The following is a 26,043-nucleotide window of genomic DNA, read 5'->3' on the forward strand; positions in this document are numbered from 1 at the left end:
GACACACCTGGTATGTGACCTGGAGACGGGCACAGTTTTCTCTCTGACCTTGGAGGGATCTAGTTGCTATTCTCCAAGGATCTAAGGAATGGGCTGATTTTATGGCCAGCAGCTGTCCTTTTACCATCCTATTAACAGTCTTTAATAGTCTGGGAGAGGGACATGAAGGGCCCAAGGCAGGAAGCTTCCTGTTTACCCTAAGGTCTAACAATGCTGCAGCTGGGTTGGGCGTCTACAATTTCAGAGAAAAGTCATTTCCTTCTGAGACCCAGCTAAAACAGAAACCAGACGCTTCATACACCTAAGAAGTAGATGCTTTTTTGTTCTTTAATGAAGGTGGGAGGAGAGGGAGTGTTTGACATGTCTTTACCAGTCCCCTTGAGGAAAAATCACTTCTTTTCTTGAACAGACCTTCTCACCTTCGTCTAAAAATGTAGTGTGTGCAAGCTCAAAGGATTTGAAATTGATGGATTCTTTCAACAATTGTTTATTATGCCTGTTTTAGGGACGAAAGGTGATTTGCTATATGTCCTGCCCTCAAATAACTGTCTAACAGAGTTGCTAGCAGATACACAGAAACATTAATCAAGGTAGAAACTGGAAAATTCTGAAGACTGAAGGGCCATGTAAACTTCTTGCTCTGTACCTCTCTACTTGAATTTTTTATGACAAGGAAGAGTTAAAGTTTTGCTTGTATGCTTAGGAAAAGGTAAGTGAGGTACAGATTAAGTCCTCTGTAAATTCACACAAGGTGGTGATCCCTTCCAGTTTGTAATACCTGAACAGACTTGGCGGGGAAATAACCGTTGAGCTGGACTTGGAAGGACAGAAAGGATTTGAAAGTTAAGGGCAGAGAATGAGTATAGGAAGCAGGCCATGGAACAGGACTGGAAGAAGCTTAGCGTGAGTGGAACTGAGGTATTGTCATTGAGATCTGCGTACTGACGCATAAATGTGAGCCAGCTACTGAATCTCTGAGCCTCAGTTTACTCATCTGTGAAGTGTGGATAACACTATCTACCTCACAGATGTGAATAATATCCGTCTCATAGGGTTGTTGTGGAAACTAAACGAAAAGTGTTTAGAACAGTCCAACAAATGAATAGCTGCACTTCAGACTTGCTGAGTTTACAATGACGACACATTCAACACATTCATACGCCAGGAAATGTGGAACTGGAGACAAGGAGAGAGGTCAGGGAGCCATCCACACAGACATGATCATTACAGCAGCAGCCATGATCTCGGATGAGACTGTCAGAAAAGTATAGAGTAGGAGGGCCTAGAAGACCTTGGGCAAGTGATTCAACTTCTCCAAGCCAGTTTTCTCATCCTGAAAATGGGGGTGATAGCACCAACCCCACAGAGTAGTTACGAGGATTAAATGAGATACTAGACAAAGCACTAGCACGGCACCTGGCAATAGTAAGAACTTCATGAACAGTGGGTATTTATCATCATCGTCATCATCATCATCATCATCATCATCATCAAAGGACTAGAAAAAAAATAGGGAAGAGAAAGTTTCAAGAAGAAAAAGATAGTTACTAAGATCACACACTGTTAAGGAAAGGATGGGAAAAGTTATTGATTTAGGGATTAGGGATATTATTCAAGATAGACTAACTGCTGTAATAAACAACTACTAAAACTCAGTGGCTTAATCATACAAGCTCCTTTCTTGTTTACATCATAGTCTGGTGCAGCTTTGGAGAGGGAGGCCTCTTCTACCCAGTCGTTTGGGACCCAGGCTTCTACCATTTTGTGACTCTCCCTCTAGATGCTCAGAGTCCTCTGCTTTCAGAGAGGTTTTAAGAGGCCAGGCCTAAAGGAGATGCACATCACTTGCACTTCGTACCATTGGCTAGAACTCAGTCACATGGCCGCATCTAACTGCAAGGGAGGTTGGGAAGTAGGGTTCCCAGATGAAATACAGGATGTTCAGTTAAAATTTAATTTTGGGTAAACAAACTTTTTTCAGTATAATTATGGTTTCAAACATTGCACAGGACATGCTTCTACTAAGAAATTCTTCATTGTTTATCTGAAATTCAAATTTAACCAGGCAGCCTGTATTTTTATTTGCTAAATCTGGGAACCCTACTGGGAAATAAAGTCTGGATGTGGGTTTAGGAAGAAGAAAATACAGATATTTGTGTCACAGTCTGCCTCAATCTGTCTTTCAGAGCCAAATACCTGTTTTTGCTCTTCTCACAGAGAGAACACACCCCTTCCCAAGGGAGATAACCCCAAATCCCATCTAGTGACTATATTCAGCTCCAAGTCTCTCAGTCTGCTTCTGATTTGGTTCCTTATGAACTGAAAAAACAAAACATCCAATGGCAGAACAAGAATAACGTCCATAGAAATATCTATTTAGAAAAGGAAAGAATTGAAGATGTGTCACAGTCTCTGATCCAAAGCAGTTCTGAATCTCCACTGGTCAGATTATCAAAGTCCTCTTCCCTGGGGCTGGAGACACTCCTTGATTAGACCCTGATTTGTTCCAGGAGGGACTTCTTTGTCCATTGTTCTCCATGCCTCCTGGCTGTGCCCTCTGGCTCATTGATTATCCTTTAGCACCGCATCTGAGATGGGCTTTGGGCAGTATGACCTCCTTGGAGAATGTGCAGGTTTCACAGTCTACTTCCTGCTGGTGCAAGCATGGGGACCAAAAAATTATTTTAAATCATGGCCAGCCAGAGGCACCCATGTGTGCACTCACGGGGCACTCATGGGTATGTATATGTTAAAATATACATAACATAAAACTTAGCATTTTAACCACTTTTAAGTGTAAAGTTCAGTGGCATTAGTATATTCACGTTGTCATCCAACAATCACCACCATTCAGCTCCAGAACTTTTTCATCTTTCCAAACTAAAACCTGATACCCATTCAGCAGTAACCCCCCATTCCCTCTACCCTCCCATCCCCTGGCAATCATCATTCTACTTTGTGTGAATCTGGCCACTCCACAATATTTGTCCCTTTGTGACTAGCTTATTTCACTTCTCATTATACCTTCAAGGTTCATCCGTATTGTATATAGCCTATGTCACATTTTCCTTTTCACGGCTGAATCATATTCCATTGTATGAATGCACCACATTTTGCTTATCCAAGCATCTGTCAATGGAGCATCTGTCAATGGATATTTTGGTTGCTTCCACCTTTTGGCTATTAATGAATAATGCTGCTATGAATATTAGTAGACAAGTGTCTGTTTAAGTCCCTGCTTTCAATTCTTTTGGGTATACACCCAGCATTGGAATTGCTGGATGATATGCTAATTCTATGTTTAATTTTTTGAGGAACTGTCATGCTGTCTTCCGCAGGAGTCACACCATTTTACATTCCGACCAGCAATGCACATGTTTCAAATTTCTCCACATTCTCACCAACGCTTGTTTTATTTTATTGTTTAAAGTAGGCTCCATGCCCAATGTGGGGCTTGAACTCACAACCCTGAGATTAAGAGTCACATGCTTTACCAACTGAGCCAACCAGGTGCCCCTATTTTGTTTTGTTTTAACTAATAGCCATCCTAGTGGGTAGGAGGTGACGTCTCATTGTGGTTTTGACTTGCATTTCCCTAATGATAAGTGATGTTGAACACCTTTTCATGTGCTTACTGGTGCATGAAATGTATACCTTTGGAGAAACATTCAGATCTTTTGCCCATATTTTGAAAGTCTATTTATTTTGAGAGAGCGAGAGAGAGAGAGCATGAGCAGAGGAGAGGCAGAGAAAGAAGGAGAGAGAAACTCCTAAGCAGGCTCTGTGCTGTCAGTGCAGAGCCTGACATGGGACTTGATCCCACAAACCATGAGGTGACCTGAGCTGAAATCAAGAGTCGGATGCTTAGTCGACTGAACCACCCAGGCACCTCTCCTTTGCCCATTTTTAAATCAGGTTGCTTGTTTTCTGTTGTTTTTGAGTTGTTGGATATTTTGGATACCAGTCAGATACATGATTTGCAAATATTTTCTCTCATTCCATAGGTTGCCCGGTTGCCTTATTGCTTTGTTCATAGTGTCCTTTGATGCACAAAAGTTTTAATTTTGATGCAGTCCAATTTTATCTATTTTTCTCTTGTTGCCTATGCTTTCAAGGTTATGTGCAAGAAATCATTGCCAAATCCAATGTCATGAAGTTTTGCTCTTTGTTTTCTTCTAAGAGTTTTATGGTTTTAGCTCTTATGTTTAAGTGTTTGATCCGTCTGGGGTAAATTTTTGTATGTGATGTGAGAGAAAAGTCTAACTTTCATTCTTTTGCATGTGAGTATCCAACTTTCCTAGTACCGTGTGTTGAAAAGACAGTCCTTTCTCCATTGACTGGTCTTGGGGCCCTTGTTGAAATCATTTGACCATATATGCAAAGTTATTTCTTTTTCTTTTCTTTTTTAAAAATGTTTTTTAAAATTTACTTTGAGAGAGAGAGAGAGCAGAGGAAAGGCAGAGAGAGAGAGAGAGAGAGAGAGAGAGCAGAGGAAAGGCAGAGAGAGAGAGAGAGAGAGAGAGGGAGAAAGAGAATCCCAGGCTTGATCCCACAAACCATAAGATCATGACCTGAGCTGAAATCAAGAGTCGGACACTTAACTGACTGAGTCACTCAGGTACCTCTATGCAAGGTTATTTCCAGGCTTTTAATTTTATTCCATGGTCTATATGTCTGTCTTTATGCCAGTACCATACTGTTTTGATTCCTGTAGCTTTGTAGTACATTTTGAATATTTTTTTATGTTTATTTTGTTTTTGAGAGAGAGAGTCAGAGCGTGAGTTGGGGAGCAGCAAAGAGAGAGGGAGAGGGAGATCCAAAACAGGCTCCAGGCTCTGAGCTGTCAGCACAGAGCCTCATGTGGGGCTTGAACCCACAAACGGTGAGATCATGACCTGAGCTGAAGTCAGATGCTCAACCGACTGAGCCACCTAGGTGTCCTGTAGTACATTTTGAAATCAGGAAATGTGAGACCTCCAATTTTATTCTTGATCAAAATTGTTTTGACTGTTCAGGGTCCCTTGAGATTTCATACTAATTTTAGGCAGACAAAGGTTTTTTAAAATTTGGTCTCATGGATTCTTTGGCAATACAGTTACCACAAAGCCTTTTTGGCATATAAGTCAGAGTTCTCCAGAGAAACATAACTAATGGGATATATTAAGTGTACATATGTGGGGTACATATAGATGGGTACAAGGGAGAGAATTGGCTCATGATTATGGAGGCTGGGAAATCCAAAATCTGCATGTTAGGCCAGCAGCTAGAGACCGTGGAGGAGTTGATGTTGCAGTTCAAATCTGAAGACAGTCTGCTGGCAGAATTCCCTCTTCACTGGAGGAAGTCAGTCTTTTTTCTATTAAGGCCTTCAACTGATTGAATGAGGCCCACCTACTTTATGGAGAATAATCTGCTTCACTAAACTCTATTTATTTAATGTTTACTTATTTTTGAGAGAGAGAGAGAGACAGAGTGAGATCAGGGGAGAGGCAGAGAGAGGGAGATACAGAATCCGAAGCAGACTCCAGGCTCTGAGCTGTCAGCATAGAGCCCATTGTGGGGCCCAAACCCACCAAACGTGAGATTCATGACCCTAGCTGAAGTCAGATGCTTAACTGACTGAGCCACCCAGGCGCCCCTAAAGTCTGCTGGTTAAATGTTAATCTCACTTTATGAGGTGTCTGGCTGGCTCAATTGGCCGAGCAGGCGACTCTTGATCTCGGGGTCATGGGTTCAAGCCCCACATTGGTGTGGTGATTACTTTAAAAATATATTCTTAAAAATATTAAGAATATAACATTTCTGAGCCTAATCCTGGGTGGCTCAGTTGGTTAAGCACCTGGCTCTTGATTTTGGCTCAGGTCGTGATCTCACAGCTCATGAGTTCGAGCCCTGTGTTGGGCTCTACGCTGACAGTGTGGAGCCTGCTTGGGATTCTCTCTCTGCCCCTCCACCACTCTTTCTCTCTATCAAAAATAAATAAATAAACTTTAAAAATGTTAAACTCACCTTAAAAATACCTTCACAGAAACATTTAGAATAATATTTGACCTGGGGCGCCTGGGTGGCACAGTCGGTTAAGCGTCCTACTTCAGCCAGGTCACGATCTCGCGGTCCGTGAGTTCGAGCCCCGCGTCGGGCTCTGGGCTGATGGCTCAGAGCCTGGAGCCTGTTTCCGATTCTGTGTCTCCCTCTCTCTCTGCCCCTCCCCCGTTCATGCTCTATCTCTCTCTGTCCCAAAAATGAATAAACGTTGAAAAAAAAATTAAAAAAAAAAAAGAATAATATTTGACCAAATATCTGCATACGGTGGCCTAGTCAAATTGACATACAAAATTAATACAACAGGTTTCTGTTCTATTTGCTTCTAGTCAGATCCATGTGACACTAAGCACCCTCAAGTTCTTTCGTAGATAGAATTCTCAAGCTAATATATTTATTTGCTTCATCACCCCTTGCCTCATGCTTAATGTAATGGTGGCTACACCAAAGTCACGTGAAATAATAATTGGGAAGTCCACACTCTTCAGCTGATATTTGCCTTACAGGTGCTCACATCTTTCAAGACCCTTTTCAGTCTTATACTACTTATTGTCTAAACGCAGTCAGCTTTTCTGACTCTGAAAGTCCCATTACCTCTGGACTGTCTCTATTTCCCTTCCATCTCTGCTTGAAAACCAGCGAATTCTCACCTAACTTCACCTCTTTCTTCTAATACTTTATAAAAGCGCTCGGGCTAGTTAGTGAGTTGCTGTCTCGCAGCTCTAAACCCACCCTCTGCTTTCTATTATGAGATCATGGAGCCGGGGCTCTGCAAATCACATTTCTGCTCTGTCAGCGGGCTCTGTATTTGGCTCTGCCAATAAGGGCCACTAGAGGGAGCCAGTGAGTCCAGAGGAGGAAGAGAAGCGCCCTCCTGTTTGCTTCCTTTTCCTGTGAGGTCACTGTAGCGACGCCCCTTCACCTGGGTGGCAGCAGTGCCTTCCCGTAGCAGCAGCTGAATCCACTTTGCAGATTTTCCCCAACGATTTCAGAACCAGCTTCACGGTGTCCCAGTCAGAGACACCAGCGCCAGCCGGGTGGCACTCCTTCCTCAGCGGCGTCGGTCCCTCCTCCATGCGCAGAGACACCAGACACCAGCATTAGACATAGGGGTCTGAGTGTCAGCCCTGTGGAGCCCCTCTTCTAAGTTGCTAAGTTTGAGTGATTCCAAATGCTCCCCTTTGTTCTCCTAGCCCTACGAGCTATAGTTGCCTCCTGCTGTTGCCGCCTCCGTGATCTCTCAGGGGTTGTCTTTTTACAACTTTAAAGTTGTCTTTAGGGGCATCTGGGTGGCTCAGTCGATTGAGCATCGGACTTCGGCTCAGGTCATGATCTCGCGGTCCGTGAGTTTGAGCGCCCAGAGCCCCGCATCTGGCTCTGTGCTGACAGCTCAGAGCCTGGAGCCTGCTTTGAATCCTGTGGCTCCTTCTCTCTCCACTCCCCTGCTCATGCTCTGTCTCTCTCTCAAAAATAAACAAACATTAAAAAACAATTTTTAAGTTGTGTTTAATAACTTCCAGTTATTTAGCTACAGCTCTATACCTAGTTAACGGTTCCAACTGTTCTTTATACTAAATCCCCTCTATGCAATGACTGGTATGGTTCTGTCTCATTGGCTGGACCCTGACTGATACAGAAATTGGTACTCAGGGGGAGTCCCAGAACATCTCAAAAGACAGGAATAGGGATCTGGTTTGGTCGTGTCATTGGATTTCAGGGTGCTGAGCACCTTGCCGATGGGAAACACAATGGGACGAATCCACCGCATGCTGTGGCATCATGATTAATCAAATTATCACCTGTGGTTATTTGTGATGAAGTGCCAACTAAAGCAAGTGCCTTGGGGGCCCAAGTGATTGTTGCACTTGACTGTTATGGCAGTGATGATGACTACAGGAATGCTTCTGAATGCATCAGAGTTCTTGCAGAAAGAAAATGACAAGGTTGGATCTTTAAACTCTCCGTCTAAGTCACAGAGAATCAGAGAGTTTCCAGGATAACCATAAAACAATGTCTTATTTCTTCTAGCCCCCAGACTTATCTGCTACAAATAAAACAAAATATCGTGCATGTTGGGGCGCCTGGGTGGCTCAGTCGGTTGAGCGTCTGACTTCAGCTCAGGTCATGATCTCGCAGTCTGTGAGTTCAGGCCCGGCGTCAGGCTCTGTGCTGACAGCTCAGAGCCTGGAGCCTGCTTTGAATTCTGGGTCTCCCTCTCTCTCTGCCCTTACCCCACTCATGCTCTGTCTGTCTGTCTCTCTGTCAAAAATAAATAAAACATAAAAAAAAATATTGTGCATGTTGCACAATTACATCAGTTGAATTCAGTCTTATTAAGTCTTTCTGGTGATTGAGAAGGACTGGGACCCTGAAACTTGGAATGAGGACATCTAGTTTGACTCTCAGAGTCTCCTCCATTCTGCTAGCAGATGGGAAGGGAGCAAAGATCAGCACTTGGGACTTTTGTGAGCCAGCTTGTCACTTCCACTCACATTCCATTAGCTAGAATTCAGTCACTTGGCCACACCCATCTGTAAGAGAGGCTGGGAACTGTGGGTATTGGTGAGAATGAGTAGTTTATGCCACACTAAGTGGGTCATTAGTGACATTTAAGATAGAAGGGTTTTTTTAAAAGTTTATTTATTTTGAGAGAGAGCAGGGGAGGGAGAGAGAATCCCAAGCAGGCTCCGGCACTGTAGTGCAGAGCCTGATGCGGGGCTTGAACCCACAAACCATGAGATCATGGCCTGAGCCAAAGTCAGATGCTTAACCGACTGAGCCACCCAGGTGCCTCTTAGATTTTATTTTTAAGTAATCTCTACACCCAGTGTGGGGCTTGAACTTACAACCCAAAGACCAAGAGTCGCATGCTCTACGGACTGAGCCGGCCAGGTGCCCCACGATAGAGGTTTTAGAGGAGTGATGTCAACAGAGGCTAAATTGAAAAAAGTCAAATGAATGGGTGGTGTGCAAGGGGTAGCTGCTCTTTAAATGAGAGAGAAAAAGATAAACCTGACTCTAGAACGAGGAGGGAATGCTGTTTCTGTTACTGATATTTTAGTTTCATTTTGCCTTTTAATTGATAGAGGAGAATAGAGTGTGTGTTTGCAGTCTGTATGAACGGAGAGCGACATGAGTGGACATGAGTGGAGGCCTGGCCATGGGCAGAAGGAAGCCCACATCTTTAAGACGAGAGGGAAGGATCCATGCAAATGGGGAGATTATGAGGTAGAGAGGAGGAAGGCTGAAATCAAGCAGGATAGTTTGAGTTTCCAGAAAGTGACAAGGAGCAAGCAAAGGTGTAGGGCTGCAAAAGAACCCAGTTGGGTGGGACAGCAGGACTCTTTACTGAAACCAGTATGTCCAGTTTTTAACTTTGTTCTACAGCCAAGGAGCAAGAGGGGAAGAAGCCCACAACATGGTTCACTCCAAGGTGGGGCTCATCAGACCCAGGATCTTTGGCACCAAAGGCATGGCTGGGCAGCCTCTGGCATGTGTAACAATTAGTGATCCTTGAGGTCAGTGTTGTTACCTTTCCACCCCTCTGCATCGTGTATTTTGACTTTCTTTTTTACTCTCTCCTATGCTCGTCTCCGGCTCTCCCTTTTCCTATACTTTTCCTTAGGTTTTCCAGTAACTCCAGTGTTGTGGACAGACCCTAAGGTAACCCCTAGTGATTCCTGCCTCCTGCTATTCACATCTTTTTTGTGATTCTCTCTTTTTGAGTTCGAGTGGGACCTGTGACTTTCTTCTCACCTATAGAATATGGCAAAGGTGACGGGACGTCATTCCTGCTACATATAGTAAGTTACATTATGTGAAACTCTGACTTAGCACACTGGAGCCAGACTCGCCTTGTGGGCCTGATGAAATAAGCAGCCATGTTGGAGAAACCCACATGGCAAGGAACTGTGGGAATCTCTAGGAACTGCAGATGGCCTCTGGAACCTGAGGGAAGCCTCCAGCTGACAGCCAGCAAAAATCTCAGGCCCTGAGTCACAGAGTCTAAGGAAATAAGTTCTGCCAACAAAACTTGAGTGGGCTTGCAAGTGGATTCTTCCCCAGTTGAGTCTCCAGATGAGGATGCAGCCTTGCTGATACCTTGACTGCAGCCTTCTGAGACTCAGAGCAAAGGATTCAACTGACTGGGTTGGGGCTCCAGACCTGGAATGTATGAGATAATAATGTGTATTGTTTTAAGCCACTACATTTGCGATAATTTGTTACACAGCCATTTGGAAAGCAAACACACCCAAAATTCTTGAAAAATACTGAGGCCTGTGGCATCAACTCTACATCAACCCAGATATCTAGATAACCCTTGGTCTGGGTCCAGATCACAGATCTGGGTGAGGGAAGGTCAGGATGTGCCACACACGCCCACTGGGCATTGTGAACTCCAAGACAGTCTTTAACAGGCCCCTGGGTTTCAAAGCAGATTGTGTCCCCACGCCCTCCCCACGCCCTCCCCTGCCAGTCCCCACGCCTCCCCCCCCCCCCCAATACCTATCCAGTCAGACCTCAGAGATGGGTGAAGCCTGGCCCTGGAATTACAGATTGCCAGAAGTAGATCAAGAAGTCCACCACTCGAATCTCGGCGCTTGGCAAGGTGCCTGACACACAGGGGACACCCAAGAAATGATTTCATTGCAAGGGGACAGAGGGCGCCCGGGAGCGCGCATCTGCTGCCCCGTCATCTTGCAGAGGGGACCGCCGCGGCTCAGGGTGCGCAGCGGGGCCGGGGCCGGCCGCGGGGCGCGAGCGCCATCCCGGGCCCAGGCGGAGGGGGCGCTGCGGCGGGAGGCCGCGCGGGGCGGGGGCGGGGCGGCGGCGGGGCCGCCCCCAGCAAGCGAGCGACGCGCGCGCGCGCGCGCGCGCGCGCCGCCGCCGCCACCGCCACTACCACCTCCGCTGCTCGGCCCCGGTCCCGCTGCGGCCCGGCCGGCCCGTGGGGCGCGGAGCCGAGGCCCGCGGCCGGCCGCATGAAGGACTGCGAGTACCAGCAGATCAGCCCCGGGGCCGCCCCGCCGCCCGCCTCCCCTGGGGCGCGCCGCCCCGGTCCAGCCGCGCCCCCCGGCCCCGGCCCCGGGCCCCCGCCGCCCGCCAGCGCGCCGCGCTGGAGCAGCAGCGGCAGCGGCAGCGGCAGCGGGAGCATCGGCCGCCGCCCGCGGCGCAAGTGGGAGGTGTTCCCGGGCCGCAACCGCTTCTACTGCGGCGGCCGCCTCATGCTGGCCGGCCACGGCGGCGTCTTCGCACTCACGCTGCTGCTCATCCTCACCACCACCATCCTCTTCTTCGTCTTCGAGTGAGTCCCGCGGTGCCCCCGGCCCCGCCCCCTCGGGCGCCCCCATCCCTCCGGTCCCCTCCGCCCCCTGCCGCGCACTCCACCCGCCCGGCTCCTCGGCGAGCACTCCCGCCCTTCTGGTCTGCCGCTGGGCGCCCGGTCCACTCCGACCTCCTCGGGCGCTCCACCCTTCCCTGCACCTGCCAGGCACTCTCTCCTCCCTGCTCCTCCCGGGCCTGCGTCCTCGCCCGCTCAGGATCTGCCCCCAGGCCTTTCCAGTCCCCTCGCGTGTCTCTCATCGGCCCTCCCTGGCCCTCACCACCCACCGCCCCAACCCCACCCCTACTGTCCTTCCTCCATCCATCTGGATGCTCCATCCACACGGGGCCCCATCGCCCCATCCTCTGGCCTGTCTCCTGTCCCTCCCTGCCTTTCCCTGGCACCCTGCCTTTGCCAGCCTCTGCCAGGAGCCCCATACTTACCAGTCCCTGCACCGACCCATCCTTTCTTCCCTCTCAGAACCTGGCTCAGGCCTCCCGGATCCCCTGGCCCTCACCTCTCTGCTGGACCCTCTCTTGGCCAGCCCCCGCTTCTTTCTGACCCCTTGAGGCATCTTTGCTTTATATCCCTTCCAGACAACTTCTGGATCTTTTCTGTGTCCTTTGGCTTTATACTACCCATCACAATTCTCCCAGCTGCCTCCGTGTCCCACCAGGGTCCCTTCTGGGGTCCCCTGTCATCTCTTACTCTCAGACCCTTCCCCCTTCCTTTCACCTCAGTCATTCTCCCTCTAGGCCCTCAGGCAATCTTCCCAGACTGCTTTGGGCCTCTTAGGCCTCCCTTCCCTCTCCGGTACCTTCCTTAGTTTCCCCAGTGGTTCCAGTCCTTCCCTCTGACTCTGGCAGGTCCCTGCCCCCCACCCCATGTACCCCTGGCTTTCTTTGCATTCTCACCATTCTGGAGCAAACCTCTGGCCTGTCCCATGGCAGGAACAGCTGCAGTGCCTTGTTATTTTTCAAGAGAGTCCGCAGTGCTTTGGTGTGATAGGTCCTGTTTGCCCCTGTGGGGTTTTGACCTCTTCACATCCCCCGTGACCCAGGGTAGGCCCACACAGTAGCTCCCTTTTCTGGTTGGAGGAGGAATGCTTGTCACTTCCCAGAAGTTTTGCACTCCACCTTTGGTCTCTAGCTTGAGCCGTCTGCTGTGTGATCCCTTGCACACACACTCACACTCACCCACACAGCTTCCCCTCCGGGTTCTCCCCCATCCTTTGTGGTCTTGCTTAATTGTGCGGTGTGGTTAAGAACGCCATCTCTGGAGCCAACAGACCTGGTTCAAATCCCAGCCCCACCACACACTATCCGCGTGACTCTGGGTTAGTCCCTTCACCTTGGAGCCCTACTTTCGTCATCCATAAAATGGGGTTTATAATAGGTTGTCATGAGGGTGGCACTATGTCATGTGCGTAAGGTTTTAGCCAGTAACAAGCACTTAATGCTGGCTGCTGTTATTAGCTGTTTTCTTCACCATAAAACACGTCCTAAGGGCCTGTGGCCGTGCTAAGGCTGCCACAAAGACGCCACCCCCAGGTACCCTCTCCAGCTGCCAGATCATGTATCTGCAACCTTGGGTTTCCCCTTGAAGCGAGGTGAGGACTTCCTACAAATTAGCTTCTCCCTTTCACCCTTCCTTTCTGAGTCAGGGTGGAAACATAACACGCAGGAGCTCTGGGGAGCCCCCAGCCTCCAGTGTGTTCCTTGGGCTGAGTTTCAGATCCACCTTGCTGAGCTGACCCGACACGACCCGCGTGAGTGTTTTGGAAGTTCCTTTTCCAGTACCCCCAGGGCTGCAGCCTGAGCAGGAGGAAGTTGACCGCCCCCCCCCCCCCCCCCCGCCCCCAGCCCTGTGACACTGAGGCGTGGGATTCGGTTAGTTCAGAAGCAGGATCTTCTCTGGGTTGCGTGGGTATCTTGACTGATGACAGATTTGTCCCCCAGAGAAGGGAGAAAAGAGGACTTCTGGGTTCAGGGAGGGCTTGTGAGTCATCTTGCCTTGTCTCTGCCCTTCTTCACTTGGGCTGGTGGAGTTGGCAGGAGGGTTTGGGGTTTGGGCTCAGACCTCCCCTGGGTCTAGACTGGGGTGTTACCTCGGTAGGGACCCAGGGTGTGGGAACGCTGGAGAGTGAGTGAGCTCACACTCTTCCATCGCTCTGGAAAAAGGTAGAGTGGCTCTCTAGGGCTTTTCCTGCTGAGAATGGTTTTGCTTCATTGTTTGGTTAGGTAAATTATTGCACAGGGCTCTCAGCAGGGTATCTGGCTTCTGCCCCACTTCCCACCCCACATGGAGGCCAGAGTGCCCCTTTAATTCTAAGTCAGATCCCAGGCTCCCCCTGGAGTTCTCCCTGGCTTTCTGGGATAAGAACCAAAGTCTTCCTCTCCGTCCATCTCCCCCCACAATCCCCCTGTGCGTCCTCCTCCAGGCACATTGGCCTCTTTGCATATTCCTGCCTCAGGGCCTTTGCACCATTTGGAATACCCTTCCTTTAGATAGTCTCATGGCTCACTCCTTCACTTTTTTTCCCTCCTTCCCTAACTGCCCCTATAAGTGAACAAACCACTCCCCTCCCTCCTATCCCCTCTTCCCTGACTACTTGTTTTCTGGAAGCACTTGCCACCATCTGAACATACTATGCCTATACTTTCTGCTAGTTTGTTGCCTGTCTCTTCGCCACAGAAGGACTTCGTTCTCCACACTGTTTTGTCTTTGGTGCCTAGAACTGGGCCTGGTGGGTAGTAGGCATTCAGGACAGTAAATATTTGTTGAATGAACAGAGAGAGTACCTGATGAGGGCCCGGAGGGCCCAGTCCTGTCTTTGGCTGACAGGGTGACCTTGAATGTGGCTGTGGGCCTCAGAGCCCCCCTCTGTAAAATCAGAGAGCTAGCACTTGGTGTTTCTGAGTGCTTTACAAGTCTCAGACTTCGTCTCCGTCCCCCCAAAAGTCTGGTTATACATGAACTGGTTGATTGGCATGTGGGTGACACAGAGGGCCCAGCTTTGAGTCTTGAACCCAGACACCACTGAGATGTTTGGGGTGGAATGTGGTCCAGTTGGAGCCGTTGGACCTGGCAGTCTTTGCTCTTCAAGGGAAGGGCCTCTCTGGAGGCCAGAGCTTCTGGGAGTAGAGGCTGTGGAAACAGAGTATGTGTCCACAGGTTTGCTTTCTGTAACTGTGCCAGCTCCTGGAGCCTCTTCTGATTCTGGCCTCCCAGCAGCCTGTCATTTCCCAAGTAGCAGCTCCTCACCCCATCAGGTGCCACTCTAGCTCTGGGAGGGAAGGCAGCGTAGGACAGCGGTTAATAGTTTGGGCAGGCCTCAGGGTCAGCCTGAGCACAGGCTGTCCTCCAAACCAACTGGGGTCGGGGACCTGAAAGCATGGGCTTGGGATGCCAGCCCTGGGATGACAGTGGCAGTGCATAGACCATGCTCTTCCCCTAACCCCCTGCACGTGGCTGACTCCTACTTATTCTTCAGATTTTAGCTTAGACATTATCTCCCCCAGCCAGATATTCCTGAGTGTTCTGGTGATTTCCTCTCTCCCATGTTAGCACACAAAGCCCTGTGTAGCACCTCTCTCTGTTTACCTGTCTTTTCCCCACTAGACCGCAGCCTCATGACAGGCGGAGAAACAACACTCTTATTCACTGCCATTATTCCTGCTGTTTGTTGATGGTATTGCCTGGCATATGTGAGACCTCGCTAAATATTTGTGGAGTAACTGAATGAATGAATAAGTGAACATTGTCGTGGACGGTCAACTCAAGTGACTGCCTAGTTCATTGGTAGCGGCTGCCTGAAGCTCTGTGTTTAGAAGGATTCTGAAGCTGCAGCTAAGTGCCGGGGTTAAGAGTGCTGGGATCTAGACCTCTCTCCTTAGCTCGTTTAAAAAAAAAAAAAAAAAAAAAAAAAAAGTTCTGGGCTCTATTGATCATGTCTGCTCCTGGCTCAGAGGGAAAGTGCAAAGATCAATTAGTGATGTCTGCTCCAGGCACTCTTGGAGGAGTGGCTGCGCTCACCTAGGAGCTGTCCCTCTTCCTCAGGGAAAGGCTGTATGCCAGAATGCGGAGTGGTGTTGATGGCATGACACCTGTCTAGTGCTGTAGCCCTGTGTTCCAGGGAGCCCTTGGGGTATCTGCTCATCTCTCTCTCCCTCTCTCTCTCTAGCTGTCCCTTCCTGGCCCGCCAGCTGACCCTCGCCATCCCCATCATCGCTGCCGTCCTCTTCTTCTTCGTCATGAGCTGCCTGCTGCAGACCAGCTTCACCGACCCTGGGATCCTGCCCCGGGCCACCGTCTGTGAGGCAGCCGCTCTAGAGAAACAAATCGGTGAGGCTCCTACTCCAGCTGAAGCTACGTCTCCCGCCTCCACATTCCTTGGTTTGAGAGGAGGCCCGATTTTCTCTTCCCACACCTTGCCAGGAACTGAGGGCACGGTAGTGAGTGAGGCAGGCTGGAGCCGACCCTAGGGTGGAAACGCATGATAAACAAGGGAACAGAGGAGCAAGTAAGAAATGCTAGCCGATGAAGGCTACCATGGCCGTCAGCTTAGTACTGAGTGCTCGCTGGGGGTCAGGCAGTGTCTTCACCTCTTTACATGCATGATCTTATTTAATCCCCCAATAATCCTATGAGACCAGGACTGTTGTTGCTCTCCTTTTACTGATTAAATTAAGTCTCAGAGGAGTAAAGCAAGTGGTCCAAGATCATTACAGGAAGTGGAAGAGCTGGAATGAGATCTCATACAGTCTGACCAGAGGCCCTGCTCTTAAACATTCATATACACTTATTCACTCATCATTTGTCGAACCCCTATTATGTGCCCGACCCTTTTCTAGATGCTGACGATACAGTAGTGAACAAATAGGACAGTAATCCCCTGCGCTCTCGGAGCTGATGTTCCAGTGGGAGGAGAAAGGCAGTTAACAAATATCTAGGACGTCAGGGGAGAGTAAAGTAGGGAGGGAGGATAAGAGCTGGGGGAGGGGGGAGGGTGTATGATTTTAAACTGGGTGGTCAGGGAACATTTTGTGAAGGAGGTGACTTCTGAGCAAAGAAGCAAAGACCTGAAGAGACAAGGGATTGAACTCTGTAGGCTTCTAGGGGAAAAGCACAGTAGGTGTGGGGAGTGGGGAGTTTAGAGTAGGTGATCTGGGAAAGCCTGTAGGAGGAGGTGTACTTGAGAGGAGCTCTGAATGGTGTGATGGAGCCAGTAACGCACAGTCCGGAAACAGTAAAAGCAAAAGCCTGAAGTGGTGAACAAGCTGGTATGTTTGTTTGTTTGCTTTTAATGTTTATTTATTTATTTTGAGAGAGAGAGAGAGAGCATGAGCAGGGGAGGGGCAGAAAGAGAGCGAGTGAGAATCCCAAGCAGGCTTGACATTGTCAGCATAGAGCCCGACGCGAGGCTTAATGCCACGAACCGTGAGATCACGACCCGAGCCGAAATCAAGAATCGGATGCTTAACCAACTGAGCCTCCCAGGCGCCCCAAGCTGGTATGTGTAAGGAACAGCAGGAAGGCCATTGTGGCCAGAAAGAACCTGTGCTCCCAAGGCACCGCAGATAGCCCTTGATTCCTCCCAGACCACTGTGTGGGTCCCCCTGGGAGGCTGGGTGCTGGGCCTTAATCTCAGCTTGCTGCCCCCTCGCTCCTTCCTGGGGAGAAGTGACGTGGCTCTTTGCACACCGGGTTTCCGGTCTGTGGTTGGCTCCTTCCCTTCACGGGGTGGCTTTCAGACAGGCTTTTAAACGTCTGACTGGCCTTGAACAGACCCGGTGGCCTGTTAATGTCAGAGCTGCTGCATCCATCACTGGGAGTCATTTCACTGCTTCTCTGGCACAGCTCGGGAGGGTGGGCAGGAAGGGTGAGGATGTTCTCTTGCTCTTCGTTCTTCGGCTCATCCCTCTGCCCGGGCCTGTCTTCGGCCACGCCCTCGATTGCTGTCTTCCTCTGCCTGCATCCAGCTTCCTTCCCCCTTGCCCCACTGGGCCACTCACCACTTGGCCTCTTAGACTCAGCTCTGCTCCTTCAGATTCCTGCAGTCTGACCTGGGCGGTCCACCTGGCAACAGGGGAGGCTCTGTGGCAACCCGTTTCTCCTGCCTCCAACTCAGGGCTAATCGTGAGGCAGGATTATTGTCCAGTCCAGCCTGAGCTTGGGGATCTGGCCACCTGGAATCCTCTGGCCTCCTGTGAGTCGTGTGGGCAATGATGACAACTGTAATCCCCCATGTTTGGGGACCGCTTGGCTGCATAGTGAGTGTTTTCCATCCGTTATCCCCACAGATCTCTCAGCGGCCCAGCTGTGCCGATGCAGAAACTGAGGCAGGGGGATCACGTGGCCAGGGAGTGGAGGCGTGGAGACGGACTGTGTGCCTTGATTCCCAAATGCCTTGCTTTCTCTTCTGAGATGGCCTCAGGGATGCATTCCCCGTCTTCTGTGGCCACACGATCTTCATTCTTATGTCTCGACCCAGGTATTCCGTCCTCTGAGAAGCCTTCATGACCCCAGTCGGGCCAGACCTTCCATGACACCTTCCAAGAGCTCCGTGTCCTTCCTTTCTTGGCCCTGTGCTGCATGGTGGTGGTTACAGAATTGTCGGGCAGGCCCGGCAGCCTTTCCTGGACAGTGAGGTCTTGTTTACCTAGTCTGCCAAGTGGAGGGTCCAGGGATATTGGCTGAATGGCCTCTGTAGAGGCCCTCCTTGATGTCCCTAGGTGACTGATGGAGAGACAGTTGGAACTTCTCCCAGTTAGGCATTACAGTTTAATCATTTATGTGTTAATTCTATATGCTGGCTCCTGACTACAGGGGTGGAGGTGGGAGGCCAAAAATGAATCTGATGTGAACCTTGCCTTCCGATGGTTTCTAGGCTAGCTCAGTCCCAGGTAGAAGGCCTAACCAGCTGCTACAGGTGAGATCAGGCTTTGGAAGTGGATCAGAGAAACAGGAGTATCTTCTGCCTGGAGGATATGGGGAAGCTTCATGGAGAGGTGCCTTGAGCCAAAGCTTAAAGTTTGGGTAGAGTTCAAGCCCAGGAATATGTGTGAAGGGAGCCTCCAGGCAGATGGAACAGAGGAGGAGAGAACAGAGTGGGAAGGAGCAAGGACAGGCATGGAACCCTGAGCAGGCCATATTGGCTGGAAAAGGAGCAATACTTCAGAGAATTAGAGAAATTCTGGTTGGAGAATGGGGTGGAGTTAGTCCCACGGGACCCTAAATGTCAGGGTTAGAGACTTTCCTTTGGGAACAGCTGCTAAGCCTGGAAAGTGACATCTTTGAGGCCTCTGAACTCTGAAACTTGAACAGGAGCCAAATTTGAGGGTGTGGCCAGGAGGTTTCTAATCAGGGTGAAATATATTTTCTTGAAAAGGACAAAGGTCACTGAGCCTTTTCCAGAAGGTTGGAGACCTACTTTGAGGTGGATGGTGCTGTCCACATAAACATGAACTGATGCTCACCGGGGCCCATGCAGACTGTGCGCTTCTCGCTTTGGCCCCATAGGCCAGCCACTCCAGCCCAACAGGTTCTAGCCCAAGGCTCCTGCCTTCCAAGGACCGTCTGAAGTGGGGTGACCAGCTCCTTCCAGTCTCGTGTCCGGGAAACCCCTCAGGCACAGGCGAACCGGGGTGGCTGGTCACCCGGGTCTGAGATGTTGACTTGTCAGCTGGCAAGCCCTGTAGCTGGGTCACCCCACAGGGCCATACAGAGTCCAGGCACTTTGGGAAGTTGGAAAAGAGGTAGGAGGTGCCAACATTGCTCCCAGTCTGATGGGAGACGATAGAAACATCCAGATCTGAGTGACAGACGCTAATGTAGACACGTTTACAGCTCACAGAATGGACATAAAGGCTGCGTCTCCTTCCGCCACCACACAGCAGGTCACAAACCGCAGCCTGTCTGTGCCCAGGGTGTCTCCCCTCAGGTCCTTCTGAAGCCCACTGCCCTAGGGCAGACCTGTCTCATTTGCCGCCTGGATTGACTGCTGACCAGGCCCCAACACCTGGCGCCTCCCTTCAGTCGTAGTTGTCTTCCCAGGACTCAGATTTGGCCCCAGCCCTCCCTGGTTTAGAATTCGGGTGACTCCCGGGTGCCCTCAACAGTATTTCCTGAAGATCGGTCTTTTGAGTACAACGTTTGCAATTTTTCCCTTTCTGCACCTCATCTTGTACCTTCAATTTCCTTAGTGTTTCCTTTAGGTGACTCATTTTTAAGTGTATTTTACAAGGAACATTGTTACCAACCTTGTAAGCCAAGAGCCTCTTACTGGGAATAGAACCTAATCATAAAAACAGAAACATAACAATGTTACAGAACTCTTGTGGTTACAGTTGCTAGCAAAAAGCAGTGCCTTTGAGGCCTGTGAGGATCACAGGTATTAGGTATTAGAAGTTGAGACTTTTTAGGGTGACTGGGTGGCTCAGTCGGTTAAGGGTCTGACTTCGGCTCAGGTCATGATCTCGCGGTTTGTGGGTTCGAGCCCCTGTGTTGGGCTCTGTGCTGACAGCTCGGAGCCTGAAACCTACCTCAGATTCTGTGTCTCTGTCTCTCTCTGCGCGCGCTCGCTCTCTCTCTCTCTCTCTCTCTCTCTCTCTCTCTCAAAAATAAACATACATTTAAAATTTTTTTTAAAGTTGAGACTTTTCCCCTTAATGGAGTCAAAGGCTTGAGTGAAAATTGAAGAGGGAGTAACTTTCTCATCCCATGAATTCGTGTTGCCTAGTGTTGTGGCCAGGAAACAGATCGTCTTCCACTTTCCTGCAGACTTGCCCGCAGAGGTGCACTTGCAGGGTGAAGGCACACTCCATCCTACCTGCCCGCACTTCCCACCCCTGCAGCCCTCTGCCCCACTGCCTGTGCTTTGTTCCCACAGCTCCTCTACGGCCATGCCCTCTTTCTGGTGAGCCCAAGGGGTCATTCCTCCTGATCCTGCTTAACTGCCACTTCACCTTTTGCTGCCTCCTGCCCCCACCCCCACACATTTCCTCCCCCTCCCGTCTCCACTACAGACACCAGTAACACCATGAATCCACGAGCTGGGGGGTAGACCTTTGTTATCTCTGATTCACATCATCATCTTACAAGTTTGATAATGCTATTACCCAGTGAGGAACTGAGGCCCAGAGAGGTTAAGCAGCTTCCTCAAAGTCACAAGCCAGCAAGTGGCCAGGCCAGGTTTCAAAATGAGATCAGGCTGGCTGGGCCCAGAGTCCCCACACTTGACTCGCAGTGCCTCTTACACAGACTCTCTAATTATGTGCTTCCCCCCCTCACTGGGCCCTCAGGTCAAGCTCTTCCTGTATCTCCGCCCCCCAGCCCACCACTAAGCTGATATCCTGTAGGTGCTCCATAAACCTCTGGAATGAACAGAAAGGGTCAGGTGGGGACTACAGTGACCCAGAGCTCCCAGCCCCGGGCGCTGTGGCTGACCTTGAACTGACCTGGAAGCTGGGGAGACCACAGCCCTGCAGCTGTTTCCTCCACCAGTCAGGGCAACGGAAGGCCCAGCGGTCAGGACCCAGCAAGGCTGGTGGAGATCCCAGCCTTCCCTCGCTAATGCCGACTCGGTAGCGCCTGCCAGCCCCAGGGTGCTTCCGTGCCAGCCACTGGGCTTGAGTCACAGAGCCAGCCGGCTGGCTCTGAGTGCAGAGTGCCTGCCTGCTCCCCTCCACGGGCTGCGGTTGGGGCGAGACCCAGAGCATGCCCCTTGGTCAGGAGGAGAGTGTGGGGAGATTCATTTGCTTCTCACGGCCGTTCAGTGAGGAGCCTTCGCCCTCATTTCACATCCCCAGGGGCTACAGATTCCCACCCGCAAGGCAGCAGGGAGGCCTTACTAGCCTGAGAGGGACTTGACTTCTTAGGGGGGAGAGAGAGAGAGAGAGAGAGAGAGAGAGAGAGAGAGAGAGAGCGAGCCCTGGAGTAGATCTTAGATTCCCTTCGAGCAGGGATAACATCTCTTCCCACTCTGACTTCCTTCCTTTCGTCAACAAATATTTTCTGGACTGGGTGAACAAAGCAAATGTTTCTTTCTTTCTTTTTTTCTTTCTCTTCTCTTCTCTTCTCTTCTCTTCTCTTCTCTTCTCTTCTCTTCTCTTCTCTTTCCTTTCCTTTTCTTTTTTCTTCTTTTCTTTTCTTCTTTCTTAGCACAAAGCCAGCACGCGGCTTGAACTCACGACCCTGTGATCAAGAGTCACATGCTTGCTCTACCAACTGAGCCAGCCAGGCGTGCCCCTCGACCCCGCTTTTTAAAAATTTCACTGTTCATTTTTTTTTTAATGTTTATATATTTTTGGGAGAGAAAAACAGAGCACAAGTTGGGGAGGGGTAGAGAGGGAAGGAGACACAGAATCGGAAGCAGGCTCCAAACCCAGCTATCAGCACAGAGCCCGATGCGGGGCTCGAACCCACGAACCATGAGATCGTGACCTGAGCCGAAGTCAGATGCTGAACTGACTGAGCCACCCAGGTGCCCCTGTGAATTTTTTTTAAAGCAAACACATTTGACTCTTCTGTACTTGCCTCTTCTCCCCTCACCTGCCACCTCTAGGCCTTGATATAGTGGTTGGTAATATTTGAGAGAATATTTGGAAGACAAGGGTTCCAGTTTCAGCGCCCCCCCCCCACCTTATGCTATTGAAATCTGTTTCCTCATCTGTAAAATGGGGGTACATGTCCCCTTGCCCGGCCCAGAACGTTTTTTATGCATCCAGTGAGACCGGGAATAATGGTACCCTTTGAAAATTGTTTTTCTCTATTGAAACTTAAGAGGCTGAGCCTCGTGCTCAAGAATGGCACACGGGCCTGCTCCTGGCCCTGAGGAGCTGCCACCTGCGCTGGCTGCTAGCGGGAGTTGGTGAAGAGGAAACTGAGGCTGAGGCCAGGGCCATGATTGGGCAGCGTGGTCTGGCCGGAGAATAAGCCCTGGGGCAGCTCCTTGCCTCCCTCCCGAGTGGGGTTCGCTTTCCACAGTGACCCCGCTGCAGGGCCTCCTTTGAGCCAGCTTGTTCAGGGCCCCGCAGTTGGGGACTTTCATTTGGCATCTGGGTGGCTCCCTTGCTCCAGTGTGACACACACTCCTCTTGGCAGCCTAAAGAGGAGCGTCACTTCTTTCCGAGTTCTAGAGAGGGGAAGCCTGGCCCCCGGAGGGCACGGTGTGCTGGTAGGAGTTCCCTCCCTGCCTTGGCGAGGGCTTGTGGGAATCCAGTGAGGATTCCAGAAACTTCTCTCTTCCTCTTTCCTGAAAGGGTCTGGGGCTCTCCTTCACTCACAGCCAGGTTGTTTTCTGAAGTTTCTTCTTAAATCAGCTGTTTGGAATATAGCGTCTCATAGAACAATAATAACAGCTAATATTTAGTAAGCTCATGCCAGGTGCCGGACGCTTTGCTAAACCCACTTGCCGAACTCTTCCTGCATCTTCCAAATAGCACTAGGAGGCGGATTTGATTATGTCCCATTTTCTTTTTTACCAGATGAGGGTCAGAGAGACTTGACCCACATCACATGGCTAGTTGTGGTTGGGCCACCTGTCTGTCTGGCTCCAAAGCCTGTGTCCAAGCCTGGAAGACAGCAGTGGGCAGGGACAGGAGCTGGACCTGGGGCCCGTGGAGTAGGGTTACAGGCTGGGTTTGGAGTAGCATCAAGAGTTTTGGGAAGAGCTGGAGAATTCTGCAGGCTAGAGTGTCCCAGTGTGAACCGTGTCACGACTGAGGGTCCTTTGAATCTAGCACTGTGCTTAGGGCGGCCTTGCAGCATCTCATTGGGCACTCACCACAATCCTGTGAGATCAAGACTGTCTTATCTCCATCTTATGGATGAGGAAACTGAGGCTGCAAGAGGTGAAGGGACCTTCTTCAGTAGCAAGGAGGCAGCAAAATCATGATTCAAACCTAGTGTTTCAGATTCCAGAGCCTGTGCCTTGCCGTCCCTCTGAGAACAGCAGTTAGTAAGTACTCCCCAAGTGCTGGTTCCTTTACATGTACAATTTCTGATCCTTCCATAAACCTTCCAGGCAGTGGTTATTATTTGTCTGCTTTTTCAGATGCCACAACGGGCTCACAGAGGTTAAGTAACTTTCCTGAGGGTACTAGCTAATAAATGGAAGGGTCAGGATTTGAACTCTGGGCCTGCCTTGGTCCAAAGCCTGTGCTCTCTCCTCTTTGCCTGCTCCCTCATGGTTCATTGGATGGGACTGCCTGTTTGTCCCACCATCCCTGCCGTCCGGGGGCGTGCGGTCTAGGTGTCTGCACACAGCAGGCCCATCACAGCCCAGCCTGTGTGCAAGGCACGGGAGCAGCAGTGCTCAGAGAAGCTGCTGGAGGCTAGGCAGGGAGCCGGAGAGTCCTGGTGAGCAAGGAGAAGGCGGGGGCCAGGGCTTGGCCAGGACAGGGACAGGAAGCCAAGGCTACAGGGACTCATAGGGCAAAAATAGTGGGAGAAAAGCCTGGAGTGGAGGTTGAGCCCAATTGTGGAGGTCCCTAGTATCAGGACAGGAAGTTGTCCTTTTATCTGTTTTTTTAGGGGAGGCCAGGGAAGGGTTATAACTCAAGAGGGGTTATTTATTTATTTATTTTGAGTTTATTTATTTATTTTGAGAGAGAATGAGCAGAGGAGGGGCAGAGAGAGAAGGGGGACAGAGGATCCCAAGGAGACTCCGTGCTGATAGCGGAGAGCCCGATGTGGGGCTTAAACTCACCAACCGAAGTCAGACGCTTAACCAACTGAGCCACCCAGGTGCCCCCAAAAGGAATTATTTAGAGAAATGTGGTGGGTTGGAAGGCAGAGGGGCTGGAAGCAGGGAGTCTTCGGGGGAGGCTGTTTGGTGACAGGGTTCTGGCCTGGGTTAGAGCATTGGGAGGAGAGTGAAAGATTATGAAGGAAGATCCTGAGAAGACCTAGTGACTGGCTAGGAAAGGGTGAGGTAGAAGGAAGGGTCTGCAAAAGGCCTCCAAACTGAGTTTTCCTGCCTCTGCCACTCAGTGGCTGTGTGATTTTGGGCAAATCCCCTGACCTCCCTGGGCCTGTTTTCTCATTTGTAAACTGAAGGGGTTAGAAGAGAGGCGGTCAGTGGGGAGACAATTATCGTTTTCTATGCACTGGGCGCTGCATTATATGCTCTTTGACGTTCTTTCCAGCTCTTGGGTTGTGCCATTGGCAGAAATGAGGAACCAGGCAGGGTTAAATAACACTCATTATGACACTTTGAAATTTACAAAAAGACCTCAAGCCCAAGTTTTGGAAACTTGGGTTCATATCGCGGTTCTGCCACTTCCTAGCCAGGAGCGGCCTCAGACATGTCACTGAACGTCACCAAAAAGTCTCCTGAACTATAACCTGGAGGTGACTGACGTTAGTAATCCTGCCTCCTGGGATGTTCTCTGGATGCAAGGAGATAATGCCTACAAAGTGCTCGGCATATAGGAGGAGGCGCTCAGTGTAGTGTTTCTTTCCCTTGACTCTTCCTTTCTCTTAGTAATTCTGGGAGCTAATAATAACCGCGTGCTTCTTAAGCATTTACTTTGTGTCACTTCCCGTTTTTACCTCAGGTCACCCTCACAACAACCCTGTGATGTGGGTACTGTTATCATCCCCCTTTCAGTGATCAAGGAAACAGAGGCTCAGAGAGGTTAAACGATTTGCCCTGTTGAACATCTAGCAGACGATATCCCCGGGAGAAACCCAGATAAAAAGACGTGGGGCCAGGATTCGTGCTCCATTCTACCTGTTCTTTCCATTTTACAGAGGAGAAAACTGAGGCTCAGAGAAGTACATTTGGCTTTAACATTTCACCTAACCACTGGGTGGCAAAACCAGGTTTCAGAGTGTGTCCACTGGCCTCAAACCCCCTGCCCTTTGTCATGCTGCCTGTTTTAAAGAAGAGATGTTCTGGGGCGCCTGGGTGGCTCAGTCAGTTGAGCATCCAATTTCTGATCAGGTCGTGATCTTATGGTTCATGAGTTTGAACCCCACATCAGGCTCTGTGCTGTCAGCATAGAGCCTGCTTTGGATCCTCTGTCTCTGTCTCTGCCCCTCCCTAGCTCGTGCTCATGCGCTCGCTCACTCTCTCTCTCAAAAATAAAAAAATAAACAGTTTTTAAAAATAAAGAAAAGATGTTTAGATGCTTAGTTCCATTTTATTTTATTTTATTTTTATTTTATTTTATTTTATTTTTATTCTTTTTAATGTTTATTTATTTTTGAGAGAGAGACAGAGTGCGAGTTGGGGAGGGGCAGAGAGAGAGACACACACAGAATCTGAAGCAGGCTCCGGGCTCTGAGCTGTCAGCACAGGGCCCGACTCAGGGCTCAAATTCAGAAGCCATGAGATCATGACCTGAGGCAAAGTTGGACGCTTAACCAACTGAGCCACCTAGGGGCCCCTGCTTAGTTCCATTTTAAACATGTTATGGTTGGGGGGTTGGTGAACAGCCTAGTAAGAAAGAGTCTGTTTGGTAACTGGAATGTGAGACACAAGTCTGTGTGCTTCATTGATGCATGCCAAGTGCCTAGAATAGTGCCTGGCACCTGCCGGACACTCAGTAATCATTGGAGGCAGGTGGCCAAACTGGAGATACTATCTGGGGAGTGGATCCAGTAGAAGTGATGGCTGGGAGCATAGTAAAGGGCTAGGAATCACAGGCAGCCTCATGTGATTCTCAGGTTCT

The 26,043-nt window shown here is 49.9% G+C and overlaps 1 protein-coding gene and 1 long non-coding RNA gene across 7 annotated transcripts in view; one reads left to right on the forward strand and one right to left on the reverse strand.

The window, feature by feature from the left end:
- Positions 1 to 2,356: 2,356 nt before the first annotated feature.
- Positions 2,357 to 7,374, reverse strand: LOC109502177. 2 transcript variants are annotated; one of them, XR_002160602.3, is made up of 2 exons: positions 6,637 to 7,374; positions 2,357 to 2,650 (listed from the first exon to the last, which is right to left on the reverse strand). It is a non-coding gene; the product is annotated as an uncharacterized LOC109502177 (long non-coding RNA). The 2 variants fall into 2 exon arrangements; XR_006584075.1 differs by having other exon boundaries at positions 2,357 to 2,653.
- Positions 7,375 to 10,929: 3,555 nt separating this feature from the next.
- ZDHHC18 (zinc finger DHHC-type palmitoyltransferase 18) overlaps positions 10,930 to 26,043 on the forward strand; it is a 32,394-nt gene continuing 17,280 nt past the window's right edge. For 4 of the 5 annotated variants that reach the window (XM_045035361.1, XM_045035360.1, XM_045035359.1 and 1 more), the window contains exons 1-2: positions 10,930 to 11,347; positions 15,549 to 15,709. In XM_045035361.1, the coding sequence (XP_044891296.1) occupies positions 11,025 to 11,347; positions 15,549 to 15,709 (484 nt within the window). In that variant the 5' untranslated portion in view covers positions 10,930 to 11,024. The remainder of the gene's footprint in view (positions 11,348 to 15,548; positions 15,710 to 26,043) is intronic. The other variant, XM_023258348.2, reaches the window with a different exon arrangement.

The sequence above is a fragment of the Felis catus genome, chromosome C1, assembly GCF_018350175.1.
Source record: "Felis catus isolate Fca126 chromosome C1, F.catus_Fca126_mat1.0, whole genome shotgun sequence".
NCBI classification, from domain to species: Eukaryota; Metazoa; Chordata; class Mammalia; order Carnivora; family Felidae; genus Felis; species Felis catus.